Source organism: Oncorhynchus tshawytscha, linkage group LG02 (genome assembly GCF_018296145.1).
Source record: "Oncorhynchus tshawytscha isolate Ot180627B linkage group LG02, Otsh_v2.0, whole genome shotgun sequence".
In the NCBI taxonomy this organism is placed as follows: domain Eukaryota; kingdom Metazoa; phylum Chordata; class Actinopteri; order Salmoniformes; family Salmonidae; genus Oncorhynchus; species Oncorhynchus tshawytscha.
The window spans coordinates 38,076,599-38,091,724 of NC_056430.1; the positions used below are offsets into that span (position 1 = coordinate 38,076,599).

General features: G+C 45.6%; 1 protein-coding gene across 2 annotated transcripts in view; it reads right to left on the reverse strand.

The window, feature by feature from the left end:
- LOC112216217 (growth/differentiation factor 11) overlaps positions 1 to 7,156 on the reverse strand; it is a 51,794-nt gene extending 44,638 nt beyond the window's left edge. The window contains exon 1 of one of the 2 annotated variants that reach the window (XM_024376065.2): positions 6,392 to 7,156. In XM_024376065.2, the coding sequence (XP_024231833.1) occupies positions 6,392 to 6,806 (415 nt within the window). In that variant the 5' untranslated portion in view covers positions 6,807 to 7,156. The remainder of the gene's footprint in view (positions 1 to 6,391) is intronic. The other variant, XM_024376057.2, reaches the window with a different exon arrangement.
- Between the last annotated feature and the right edge of the window lie 7,970 nt (positions 7,157 to 15,126).

Genomic DNA, 15,126 nt, shown 5'->3' on the forward strand with positions numbered 1-15,126 from the left:
GTTTGCTGTCGCTACTTCTGTGAAGGTCTGAATATTGCATCCCAAATAAACTGGTCACATTCAGGACATAACTTTGTAAGGACTGTAAGGTCATTTCACTGTAAGGTTGTATTCGGCGCATGTGGAAAAATACAATTTTATTGGATTTGTTTGTGCAACATGTTTCTGTGAAAAAAACAGTGTGACTAGCTCAAGTGCTGACTGTTGTGTAAAGCGAAACTGGGCGTTCTAAATAAGCGCTCTAATCACACCGGTTTGAGCTTACGCTGCAGGGACCAGTGTAAAATGATCCCACCTGTTTGTTGGTACATGTGTAAAGGTTAACGATTAAAAGCATACCCATAACATGATGCAGCCACCACTACGCTTGAAAATATGGAGAGTGGTACTCAGTTATGTGTTTTATTCGATTTTCCCCAAACATAACACTTTGTATTCAGAAAAACATATTTATTGCTTTGCCACAATTTTTGCCGTTTTACTTTAGTGCCTTGTTGCAAACAGGATACATGTTTTGAAATATGTGTATTCTGTACAGACTTCCTTCTTTTCACTCTGTCAATTAGGTAACTACAATGTTGTTGATTCAGCCCCAGTTTTCTCCTATCACAGTTTTCTCCTATCATCAACCCAATCTTCGGGCTACCCAAGAGGAAACACCGGGGTTACAGAGGAAAGAGAGGGGGGATCCTGGTGAGATTAAGGCGAAAGGAAAACCGGCCATCTCTTCCCTCCATTCTACTGCGAATGTACAGTCACTTGATAATAAGATGGATGACCTCAATTGTGGATTTGCTACCAACGGGACTCTCGGAATTGCAATATTCTTTGCTTTTCAGAAACATGGCTCCGTGACAAGATACACCCCATGGCTATCCAACTTGATGGATTCTCCATTCACAGGGCGGACAGGACAGTCGGGGAAATCGAGGGGGGGATGGGGTTTGCCTCTTCATCAAATCCAACTGGTGTGCTAATTCCAGCGTGGTGGAAGTGTTGACCCACTGTTCACCCATCTTGAAATACCTTATTGCCAAATGTCGACCCATCTGGCCTCCCGAGTGGCGCACTACAGCCTGGGGTTTGATCACAGGCTGTGTCATTGCTGGCCGTGACCGGGAGTCCCATAAGGAGGCGCAAAATTGGCCCAGCGTCGTCTGGGTTAGTGGAGGGTTTATCCGGGGGGCTTTACTTGGCTCATCACGCTCTAGCGACTCCTTGTGGTGGGCCGGGTGCCTGCAGGCTGACTTCTGTTGTCAGTTGAACAGTATTTCCTCCGACACATTGGTGCAGCTGGCTTCCGAGTTAAGCAGGCAAGTGTTAGGGAGCACGGTTTGGCGGGTCATGTTTCGGAGGACGCATGACTCGACCTTCGCCTCTCCCAAGCCCGTTGGGGAGTTGCAGCGATGATACAAGATTGTAATTAGATCGCAATTGGATATCACAAAATTGGGGAGAAAATGGGGGGGTAAAATAAAAAATAAAAATAATAATTAAAGGCTGACCCTTCTACCTCTGAAGGGAGTTTACAGCTGTTATCGGTGACTGCTGTCTACATTCCACCTCAGGACAAGAAAAATAACAAGCTGGTGCATAATGAACTAGGCTATAAAAAAGCAGGAAACCCTACACCCAGAGGCTGCCTTTCTGGTTGCCTGCTATTTTAATTTGGCTTCACTAAGACATGTGATGCCCAACTTCCATCAACACGTCTCCAACACCACTAGGGCCAATAAAGTCCTAGACCACTACAATTCTATCCACAAGCAAACATACAAGGCCCTCACTCGTCTGCCATTCGGCAAATCAGATGATGACTCCGTACTCTTGCTTCCTGTTTACAAGCAGAAGCTGAAACAGGAAGTACCCACGATTAGTTCCGTTGAGAAATGGTCACCAGAATCAGAGGGTATGCTTCAGTACTGCTTTGCTAGCGCTGATCGGAATATGTTTTGAGACTCCACCGATAACCACCTCTGTCACCGGCTTCAATCGAAAATGCATCGGCGACGTTGTACCCGCCGTGAGGGTTCACTTTTCCAATCAAATGCCCTGGATTTACACCGAGGTTGGCGCTAAACTAAAGAGCGGGGCTACTGCACACAGAGCTATCATGAACAACCCTGATGCTACGGCCGAAGACAGGAATAAGTTCAAGAAGGCCCGCTATGACCTCCCCAGTGTCATCAAACAAAGAAAAGGACAATATAGGAATAATGTGGAATCATATTACACAGGCTCTGACACCTGCCTCATGTGGCAGGGGCTCCAGTCTATTACAGATGACAAAGAAAGACCCAACTGTGATCTATCTGCCCAACGATGCCTCTCTACCAGACGAATTCAAAGCATTTTATGCACGCTTGGACAGCAACAACATTGAGCCGGGTGTGAGGGCCGTCACCGACCCAGAGGACTGGGTGATCTTGCTCTCCGAGGCTGACATACGAAGGGTCTTTAATCAGGTCAACACCCGCAAGGCCGATATTCCAGGACGCGTTCTCAGAGCATGCGCAGAACAGGCAGGCATATTCACAGTCCTTGTCAACCTCTCCTTGTCCCAGTCTGTATTCCCCACATGTTTTAAGATGACCACAATCATGCCTGTTCCTAAGAAATCTAAGGCTTCATGCCACAATGATTACTGCCTTGTAACACTCACTTCTGTAATCATGAAGTGCTTTGAGAGGCTGGTTATGGCACACATTAACTCCACCATCCCAGCCACCCTGGACCCACTCCAATTTGCATACCGCCCCAACAAATCCATTGATGGCTCAATCTCAATTGCTCTCCACACTGCCCTCGCCCAGCTAAATAAGAGGAATACCTATGTGAGAATGCTGTACATTGACTACAGCTCAGCATTCAACACCATTATCCCCTCCAAGCTTGTCACCAAGCTTAGGACTCTGGGTCTGAACACCTCCCTCGGCAACTGGATCCTGGACTTGAGGGGCCAACCCCAAGTAGTGAGCGTGGGCAACATCACCTCCACCACGCTGGCCCTTAACACAGGGATGTGTGCTTAGTCCCCTCCTGTACTCCCTGTTCACCCACGACTCCAACACCATTATCAAGTACACTGACGACACAACGGTGGTAGGCCTGATTACCGGAAACGAAGAGTCACCCTACAGGGAGCAACAACCTCTCACTCAACGTCAGCAAGACCAAGGAGCTGATCGTGGACTACAGGAAATGGGGGGGGGGGGCACGCCCCCATCCACATCGATGGGGAGGCAGTGGAGCAGGTAGACAGCTTCAAGTTCCTCAATGTCCTAATCACTAAAGTCTTAAAATGGTCCAAACACACACACAACAGTACCTCTTCCCCCCCAGGAGGTTGAAACAGTTTGGCATGGGCCCTGAAATCCTGAAAAGGTTCTACAGCTGTACCATTGAGAGCATATTAACTAGCTGCATCACTGCTTGGTATGGTAATAGCACCACCTCGATCGCTACAGAGGATTGTGCGGACAGCCCAGTACATCACTGGGGCCGAGCTCCCTGCCATTCAGGACCCCTATATTTTCTCTGCTGCCGCACGGCAAGAGATACCCGTGCAAGTCTGACACCAACAGGCTCTTGAACAGCTTCTATCCCCAAGCAATACGACGGATAAACAGCTAACAAAATAGCTACATGGAGCGAGTTTCCCTTGTATCTTTATCAACCTTTTATTTCAGTATTTCAGTCTCTGTGCACACTCACAGGGCCCAATACACACACAAACACTCACTCACATCATTTTCTCACTCACACATAATATGCACATACATTTATACTGACTCTACACACCCGCACACCCACTCACATGTAACCTGCTGCTACTTTGTTTATCTTATATCCTGTTGCCTAGTCACCTTACCCCTATACATATCTACCTCCATCACTCCAGTATCCCTGCATGTAAATATGGTATTGGAACTGACATTTAAAATATTTTCCTGTATATAGTATGCTTACTTATTTACTTTATTGTGTATTCCATATTTCTTAAACTTATTTCTTGTGTGCTTTTTTCTAGTAATACATTGTTATTGATTATTGCATTGTTGGGTTTTGAGTGTGCAAGAAGGGCATTTCACTGTACTTTTTTGAATTTGAAACATTCTATTGCGCACAGAGTGAGTCCATGCAACTTACGCAACAAGTCACATATTTAGGCTTGCCATAACAAAGGGGTTGAATACTTATCGACTCAAGAAATTTCAGCTTTACATTTTGTATTCATTTGTAAAAATCACAAAAAACATAATTCCACATTGACACTATTGGATATTGTGTGTAGGCCAGTGACTAAAAATGTCAATTTGATCAATTTTAATTTCAGGCTGTAACACAACAAAATGTGAAAGAAGTCAAGGGGTCAGAATGCTTTCTGCAGGCACTGTATGCTATGAATTGCAATTCATACAATATGTTATGAATTTGGTAAATGTATGATATTTAAGTTACGAATTCCAATTTGTTGTGGCTAACGTTAGCTAAGCTAGGGGTTAGGGTTAAGGTTAAGGTTAGGGTTCGCTTTTGTGCTAAGCAGTTGCAAAGTAGCTAAAAAGTAACAAGTAGTTGCTAATAAGCTAAAGTTGTCCATGATGAGATTTGAACACATTCACATGACTGTTTTATGTAACCATACCAAACCTAACCTATCATACTAATTTGGACATCTCGGATTTACATTTACTATGTTACGTCTAGTCTATGAGACCAGGCTGGTATGACAATCGAAGAAGAAGTTAAGGGAACACAAACCTATCTTTGTTCCCTCTTGGGGAAAAAAACGGATTATTTGCATAGCTTTTCGTTTCCTTGTGCGGAATACATTATGTGTGTAAATGTTGTTGAACCACGGCGATTCGCCGCGAAAAGGTCACACACTCCCCTCGACCCCAACTGTTTCTCTGGCTTTGTGTCCTCACAGGGAAAAAACGAGCTGTGCCTATAAACTTCGTATTTAAAAGACAAGTGCGGTCGAGGGGGACTGCTGCATGGGGGAAACAATAGCAGCTTTTTTGGACACACTTTTTCTGACTGCGATGAACAGCAGGGAATCCGGTAGAGCCCTATTATAAAGAACCACAGAGCACAGCTGCTGGGCTCTATAATTTTAGGGAATGTTGGTGTTTTTTTCTCAGCAATATACGCAAAACCTTCCTGTCCACATTTGAACATGTTATTTTATACTTGTTTATAGGTCATATTAGGCCTAAACGGTCCCTCTGCTATTTAAAGCATATCATATTGTAGGCTATATTTTGGCCATACAACTGCAAGATATGCAAAATAATGGATAATGTGCAAAGGTTCGGCGCAATACATCTGCCTGCCAAATGCTACATTATCATTACTGATTTATGCACTCCAAACAGACATTGGCATAGCATTCAAAAGTCTGTCATGCGGCTAATGAAAGTCAAATCACAAAACATGACAGAACAACCGGAAATTGCAAATGATCAGTGACCTAATTTGCCAAAAACCGAAACAACGGTTTCAAAACTGCTATGTATAGGAACATGATACAGAGTTATTTAAAAGTATGTTACATGAAGTCTGTCCCTGAAATGACTTGAAACTAAGAAAATATGCTATAATTTAGGGTAGACTATAGACTTCCCCGGGCACACCCCATAGATGACCTAGGCTAAATCCACGCACGAGCTGTCAGTACTGGCACTCTAGCCTATAGCACAGCTGTAGGCTAGAAGTCCATCATCCAAAAAATCCTTTCTCTTCATGTAGGCCTACATAGAAAAACTGAAGAAAATAGTTACATTTATGCGTCATATGAATAATAATAATAATATGAATAATATTAGCCTAATAATAATCATAATAATATTGGCTTGACCAACTCAAAGTTAATTCCTCTTGACCTGTCATAGAGTGATGAGGCTCTTTATTGATTTATTGATTTTTCAAGTTCACACTTAATCCATACAGATATTTTTGACAGCCGTAGCAAACAGCTGACCCTGCATCATCGGTGCGGCAGGTAGCCTGGTGGTTAAGAGCGTTTGGCCAGTAACTGAAAGGTTGCTAGATCGAATCCCGGATCTGACAAGGTAAAAATCTGGCGTTCTGCCCCTAAGGCGTCATTATACATAAGATTTTGCTCTTAACTGACTTGACTAAATGAACTAAATGAAATAATTTGTCCTATTTAAACGGTTATTTATTTTACTTGATTAAATAGATGATCACAAAATCATTCGAAGTAGGCCTATTGATGTTCAAATGCCCAGAATATCCTCTGTCCAAGCATGCCAATAATAATCACAATCACCACACATTTGACAACGACTTGCTGCTCACTCCTAGCATTGGTTTACAAAGTAATTAATCATTTTCAGCAGCTATGGGACAAAGTTGCATTACTCACGTTCGGAGGCCATAGTGATGACGGACTCCGTAGTGGCGTGATATTCGTCCTCCTCCATAAACTCATCCTGAAAGGACGCGTCTCCCTGGAAATCGTGATGGTCCAGAAGCTGCTGGAGTGGGGGTGCCTTGGGGAGCAGCTGGTTCACTACCTCCCTACTAATGTTAGGAGCCTGCTTGAGCCGCAGCTTGCTCAGGATCTGAGACTTGATGGTCTCCAGCCTCAGGACTTTACTTTGCTCTCGCCAAACGCATGCGGAACATCCATGAGCGCCCGCTTCTTCATCGAGGAGCGAAAGCCCGTCGTCCGTGGGAGTCTCGCTCGTTGGTGGCAAAAAAAGATTAGGCTCGTCACTCCCAGACAGTCCCAGACAAATATAAACCATCAAACACAGCAAAAAGTTATACCTCGGCATGATGATGACTTGTCAGGCTATATAACTTTCTGCTCGCGGTATCCCTTTCTCTACCCTCTGAAATGTTGCTTGTCACAACCTGTTTCCTTACCTTGCAAAGGTACCAATGATATGCAACTACTCCAATAGAGTCGCCTCTTAAAACGATTTTATTGTAGGACCGCAATAAACCTAGGAAGGTGCGTCCTAGTGGGTTTTCTCTGTACTTAAACCTATCTATCGATTTGACGCATAACCCGTTTTCATGCTATAGTTGTTTTGGTTGCCTTATCTGATAACAATTAAGTCCATAGGTGCGAATGTTAAGATGTGTCATTGAAAAGTGTGCAAGTACCTCCTAAAAGGGCTCGTTATATATCTCCGCTCCTCCGTGTCGTAATCCGTCTCCATTGGCTAAGATTCCAACAAAAGGCTTTTAGGTCTGTCACCAAGTCAAGAAAAAGAGGGAGCTAGAGGGAGGGAGCAAGGGAGAATGGATTGGAGAGTAGTTTGTCCAGTTTGCATTTTATTACTGTATTGAGATAAGGTTTCAAGTCATTACATGTCATTAGTGGTATGTTTTTTTTCTTTATGTCAAGAAACTAGTGTTGGTAAGCAGTGAATAGAAATTTCAACCACGACTTATCCTCCCCCTTCTCTTCTCTCACGTGTAATATGTCCCTGTTATATATATTGAACAAAAATATAAACACATGTTTCATTAGCTGAAATAAAAGATTCCAGAAATGTTTCTTATGCACAAAATTCTTATTTCTCGGAAATGTGGTGCCGATTTGTTTTTACATACCTGTTAGTGAGCATTTCTCCTTTGCCAAGATAATCCATCCACCTGACAGGTGTGGCATATCAACAAGTCGATTAAACTGCATGATTATTGCAGAGGTGCACCTTGTGTTGGGGACAATAAAAGGCCACTCTAAAATGTGCAGTTTTGTCACACAACACAATGCCACATATGTCTCAAGTTTTGAGGGAGCGTGCAATTGGCATGCTGACTGCAGGAATGTCCACCAGAACTGTTGCAAGAGAATTGAATTTTCATTTCTCTACATAAGCCACCTCCAACTTTGTTTTAGAGAATTTGGCAGTATGTCCAACCGGCCTCACAACCGCAGACCATGTGTAACCACACCAGCCCAGGACCTCCACATGCGGTTTCTTCACCTGCCCAATCTCCTGAGACCAGCCATCCGGTAAGCTGATGAAACTGAGGAGTATTTCTGTCTGTAATAAAAGCCCTTTTGTGGGAAAAAAGTTATTCTGATTGGCTGGACCTGGCTCCCAAGTGGGTGGGCCTATGCCCTCCCAGGCCCACACATGGCTGCGCCCCTGCCCAGTCATGTGAAATCCATAGATTAGGGCATTTATTTCAATGGACTGATTTCCTTGTATGAACTGTAACTCAGTAAAATTTTTGAAATTGTTGCATGTTGCGTTTATATTTTTGTTCAGTAATATTATTTGTAAAATGAGTCAAATGTATGCATAAAATGATACGTTGAACCTGGCCTGCCCCCATAGAATTGTGAAACTTTCAAACTTGACTCATGAGTGACAGGTTGTGCTAAATGGCAGTGGGATAGCATCTTTTTAATTTAAGAAGTATTATGTTGACAATAGTGACAATCATTTTGTGTTAGACTAACTCAAGACTTTTAATGCAATGATTTTACATCGAGATGTGCAAATGCAGCATAAATTCTAATATAGACTGTCAAACATCTGGGCCCTGATGATAAAAACATGAATTCCATAAAAGAGTAGGATATGCCAACAAAAGAAAACAATGGAGCAAATGCATCCCATGACATTTTCAATTGCACCTAACACTTGATTTAAATATATCTATATATCCATAGCACTCAAGGATTTACATTCCATGAGGGCAACACAACTTTTTCTAAACATGATTTGAAGCTTTAAATAATCTGTTAACAAAGTATTCTATTACATAAAGGCATAAGGGAGTTATATGCTCTTTGTTTTTTTTAACAGCCTGGGCAAAATCTCTTGTGAAATTATCAATGTTGGTCAGGCAATTTGTGATCTATCACTGACTTTAAAAAAAAACAATTATGAAGATTTGCTCTCATACCTTACCATATTCGTTCAATATGACAGTCTATGATTGTTTCAACCATCATATGCATGGTCAGTGCATTAGTAACAACTGTTAGATTTCAATACAGTAGCTCAAATTGAGTGACAAATGCCTGTTGGTAATGTTTTGTCTTTCTAAACAATATTCCAAACTAGCAATGAAGCCATTAACCAATAAACTAACCACATCGATCAATTAGTCAACCAATCAATCCATATACTCTAGCCATCATTATTTTAAATTAATCCCTTTTATTATTTCTAAAGTCCTCATCTCCTCAATAAACATTAAAGTTATATTGTTACTCAATCCTGGAATAGACAATTGATTATTAATACTTTATTGAGGCCTCTACGTATGTAAAGCCAACTACAATGCACTTGTATATGAAGTTCATTACCTCTGCCTGCCATAAATACTTCCAGCTATTACATGCTAAATATTCTGAATCAATGTGATTACTTATTTTGAGATTATCTCTGGCTAATTACTAATGGGAAGTATTGTTCCAATTATGGTTGACTGTCCATCAGTTGAGTAGCCTACCATGTAGTGTACTGCAGAACTAGCTTACTACTGTCATCTACTGGCTGAATATACAGTTACAATTTCAGTTAAACAAGGTAGATTCAGAAGTTAGTAATATTCCATGTGCAAATGTATCCTTGGTAGAGCACATCTACCAGTAGTCTCCATTAGAATTGAGGATTTCTGACACTTTAAAGAAGTCTACACAATAGCTACTTGGTATGTAATGGTGCCTAGTGGAGCTTGCTTTAATGAATCCTAAAGATATCAACAAGTAATTGATAGGTTAATACTGTGTAATTACCATTTTACCATGTACCTTCTTAGTAAATACATGGTCATTTCTTTATCTTGCGGCCCATTTTTTTTCTCAAAATGGTATTTGGTAATGTCAAAATGTGTTTATTGGTTTGCATGTGAAAGTAGTAAAGGAGTCTGCGGGCCACTGTAGGATTGTAACGGTTTTCTAGTGGTGATGAAGGAGAGTCGGACCAAACTGCAGCGTGTCGATTGCGATCCATGTTTAATACAACAAAGAAACACGAACTTACAAAAAACAATAAACAAAACCGAAACAGCCTATCTGGTGCAAACTAACAGAGAGTACACATAGGACACTAAGGACAATCACCCACGACAAACTCAAAGAATATGGCTGCCTAAATATGGTTCCCAATCAGAGACAACGATAAGCACCTGCCTCTGATTGAGAACCACTCCAGACAGCCATAGACCTTGCTAGACAACCCACTAAGCTACAATCCCAATACCACCACCAAAACCCCAAGACAAACACACCACAATTACAAAAACCCCATGCCACACCCTGGCCTGACCAAATACATAAAGATAAACACAAAATACTTTGACCAGGGCGTGACAGAACCCCCCTAAGGTGCGGACTCCCGAACGCACCTCAAAACAATAGGGAGGGTCCGGGTGGGCGTCTGTCCATGGTGGCGGCTCCGGCGCGGGACGTGGACCCCACTCCTTTAATGTCTTAGTCCCCTCTCCCTTCGTCCCTGGATAGTCCACCCTCGCCGCCGACCATGGCCTAGTAGTCCTCACCCAGAACCCCACTGGACTGAGGAACAGATCGGGACTGAAGGACAGCTCGGGACCGAGGCAGCTCGGGACTGAGGGGAAGCTCGGGAGTGAGAGAAAGCTCAGGAGTGAGAGAAAGCTCAGGAGTGAGAGAAAGCTCAGGAGTGAGAGAAAGCTCAGGAGTGAGAGGAAGCTCCGGAGTGAGAGGAAGCTCAGGAGTGAGAGGAAGCTCAGGAGTGAGAGGAAGCTCAGGAGTGAGAGGAAGCTCAGGCAGGTAGATAGATCTACCAGCTCCTGGCTGGCTGGTGGTTTCAGCAGATCCTGGCTGACTGGCAGATCCTGGCTGACTGGCAGATCTGGAAGAGTCTGGTTGACTGGCAGATCTGGAAGAGTCTGGTTGACTGGCAGATCTGGAAGAGTCTGGTTGACTGGCAGATCTGGAAGAGTCTGGTTGACTGGCAGTGCTGGGCAGACCGGCGGCGCCGGGCAGACTGGCGGCGCCGGGCAGACTGGCGGCGCCGGGCAGACTGGCGGCGCCGGGCAGACTGGCGACGCCGGGCAGACTGGCGACGCTGGGCAGACTGGCGGTGCTGGGCAGACTGGCGATGCTGGGCAGACTGGCGATGCTGGGCAGACTGGCGATGCTGGGCAGACTGATGGCGCTGGGCAGACTGGCGATGCTGGGCAGACTGGGGGCACTGGCGGCGCTGGGCAGACTGGCGGCACTAGCTGCTCCATATAGGCTGACAGCTCTGGCGGCTTCTTACAGACTGACCGCTCTGGCGGCTCCGTGCTGACTGGCAGCTCCTTGCAGACTGGCAGCTCCTTGCAGACTGGCAGCTCCTTACAGACTGACAGCTCCGTGCAGACTGACAGCTCCGTGCAGACTGACAGCTCCGTGCAGACTGGCTGCTCCATGCAGACTGGCTGCTCCATGCAGACTGACAGCTCTGGCTGCTCCATGCAGACTGACAGCTCTGGCTGCTTCATGCAGACTGACAGCTCTGGCTGCTCCATGTAGACTGGCTGCTTCATGCAGACTGGCAGCTCGGGCTGCTTCATGTAGACTGACAGCTCTGGCTGCTCCATGCGGACTGACAGCTCTGGCTGCTCCATGTAGACTGACTGCTTCATGCAGACTGGCAGCTCGGGCTGCTTCATGTAGACTGACAGCTCTGGCTCCTCCATGCAGACTGACAGCTCTGACTGCTCCATGCAGACTGACAGCTCTGGCTGCTTCATGCAGACTGGCAGCTCTGGCTGCTCTATGTAGACTGGCTGCTTCATGCAGACTGGCAGCTCGGGCTGCTTCATGTAGACTGACAGCTCTGGCTGCTCCATGCGGACTGACAGCTCTGGCTGCTCCATGCAGACTGACAGCTCTGGCTGCTCCATGCGGACTGGCAGCTCTGGCTGCGCTGAACAGGCGGGAGACTCCTGCAGCGCTGTGTCGGAGGAAGGCTCTGGCTGCGCTAAACAGGCGGAAGACTCCGGCAGCGCTGGAGATGAGGAAAGCTCTAACAGCGCTAGATAGGCGTGAGACTCCGGCAGCGCAGGAGAGGAGAAAGGCTCTGGCTGCGCTAAACAGGCGGGAGGCTCCGGCAGCGCTGTAGAGGAGGAAGGCTCTGGCTGCGCTGAACAGGCGGGAGGCTCCGGCAGCGCTGTAGAGGAGAAAGGCTCTGGCTGCGCTGAACAGGCGGGAGGCTCCGGCAGCGCTGTAGAGGAGGAAGGCTCTGGCTGCGTTAAACAGGCGGGAGACTCCAGCAGCGCAGGAGAGGAGAAAAGCGCTGGCTGCGCTGAACAGGCGAGGCACACTGAAGGCCTGGTGCGTGGTGCTGGAACTGGTGGTACTGGATCGAGGACACGCACAAGAAGCCTGGTGCGGGGAGCTGCTACCGGAGGGCTGGGGTGTGGAGGTGGTACTGGATGGGCTAGACCGTGAAGGCGTACTGGAGATCTTGAGAGCAGTGTTGGCACAGGATGTGCAAGGCTAGGGATGTGCACAGGAGGCCTGGTGCGTGAGGCTGGCACCAACTTCACCAGCCGACTAACACGCACCTCAGGACGAGTATGGAGCGCTAACCCAGGTGCCATCAAATCCCCAACACGTTCCGTCGGGCGAATTCCATGCAAAAAGCACCAACACAGCAACTCCCTCATTTCTCTCTCCTCCAATTTCCCCATTAACTCCTTCACAGTCTCTGGTTCTGGTCTCCTCCTTGGCTCCTCACGATAAACAGGGAGAGTTGGCTCAGGTCTGACTCCTGACTCTGCCACACTCTCCCCTGAGCCCCCCAAGAAATTTTTGGGGCTGATTCTCAGGCTTCCATCCGCTACGCCGTGCTGCCTCCTCATATCTGCGCCTCTCAGCTTTCGCCGCCTCCAGTTCTTCCTTGGGGCGGCGATATTCTCCAGGCTGAGCCCAGGGTCCTTTACCGTCCAGTTCTTCCTCCCATGTCCATTTCTCCAGGTGGTGCAGCCTCTCCCACTGCAGCTGCTGCTGCTCCTGCTGCTGCTGCCTCTGTTGCCTCTCCTGTGGTTCCTGCCTGTTAACACGCTGCTTGGTCCGTTGGTGGTGGGTGATTCTGTAACGGTTTTCTAGTGGTGATGAAGGAGAGTCGGACCAAACTGCAGCGTGTCGATTGCGATCCATGTTTAATACAACAAAGAAACACGAACTTACAAAAAACAATAAACAAAACCGAAACAGCCTATCTGGTGCAAACTAACAGAGAGTACACATAGGACACTAAGGACAATCACCCACGACAAACTCAAAGAATATGGCTGCCTAAATATGGTTCCCAATCAGAGACAACGATAAGCACCTGCCTCTGATTGAGAACCACTCCAGACAGCCATAGACCTTGCTAGACAACCCACTAAGCTACAATCCCAATACCACCACCAAAACCCCAAGACAAACACACCACAATTACAAAAACCCCATGCCACACCCTGGCCTGACCAAATACATAAAGATAAACACAAAATACTTTGACCAGGGCGTGACAAGGATGTACTTTATGGCACACTTTGAAACCACAGACCCTTTCCTTGTTTCTAGATGCCAATTCAGCACGAATGTGCATGTGCCAATTGAATCTAGGGTAATCCCATTTTAGAGCAACTGAAATTAGGAAACGGTCGATGGCTGTATTTGATGAACGTTTTATTATAAAGTATGGATTTCAGCAAACAAAGACAGGCCCGACTTTACACAGGACAAACATTGGTACACGGTAAGGGTTTAAGATTGTACAATTTGACAAGTATCGAATGACAGCGAATCGGAGCTCCAGTCCGCCCATATTTTTCGCCGCTCAATTCCATTGTGCTTGTACGTGGAGAGTTGAGTAACTTGGCCACAAGAGGTATGGATGGACCATAACAGTTTAACAGATGCACTCTCCCTGCAACCACAGTAGGCCTAGGCCTAAACCCTGTTTTGTCTGTTCCCCCTTAATCACTAGGCTACACTAGTGTCAATGAGAGATGCGACAGCTGCAATGTGTTTAGCCTTTGCCGAACATGTCCATAGCAGAGCATAGGCAATAAACGAATTACGACTGAATCTTATTTTAGTGCTTTCGAAAGGTGTCGGGACTGTGAGCACATTCATAGAAAATATGAAGCTGTAGGCTTTACTGAGAGTAGGCAGAACTGATGGGATGTAGGATGGAATGACCTATGTCTGTGTGTGTGACCCTATGAAGTCTTGGGCTATTTGTTTTACACCCTAGCATCAGCTTTTCTACGCCATCGATCACCAAACATTTATGTCGATATGCCAACGATAAAGGCATAAAGGCTCGGTGTTGCGCTGTTGGCGGTAGGTACACTTGAAGAATCCCCGCGCACTGGGTAGGCAAAGTGTTCCCATTTTGAACCATATCATTTGTCTGGAGAACAAAAACTCCACCTACCTGATGGACCGGGAGATCTGTGGCTAAATTGAGTGTGCCATCTTGCACTACCACGGCCCAGCAAAGTTTAATACTAGCCTACTTGAGATTTCATAATTTAAAAAAAAACATGACCAGAGAGAGGCTGTCAAATAATACAGCAAAGAGCTGCTTTTCTTATGAGTGAGTTCATGTCTAAGATTTATTCAGCACTGTCAACACTTTTTATTCAACACTATTACAAAACATAAAACACGCTTCTCTCTAATTCCACTGGCGCTGTAACGGCAATGAATGAGTAGCCAAGTGTATCAATAGTATTAGCAGCTCGTCGTGTCTATTTTAATTTCGAGGAGTATTTAACTTTTTCTGGTCATAGGAACAACATTAATTTGTGCCCGAGGTAGATGCTGTGCGAGTTTCGCCATCAGGTGGAGACTGTGTCCCCTCTCTTTGGTCAGAGCAAGGACCGTGAGGCGGACCCTCTGCTATTCTTCCTCCTTCTGCTGAGACTAATGCGGTGTTCAAACAACTTGGAAATCGGAAATCTCCGACTACTGATTTCAGTGCGTTCAAGACAACTGCGAACTCTGAAAAAAACTAGATCCTACTGGGAATAATAGTTTTGAACTATACTCGGGAACTCTGACATCTTTCCAAAGCCCCGACTTTCCGACCTGAAGTTCACTGACGTCATGATTTGACCCCCTTCCCAGTTGTCTTGAAAGCACCATTACCATCA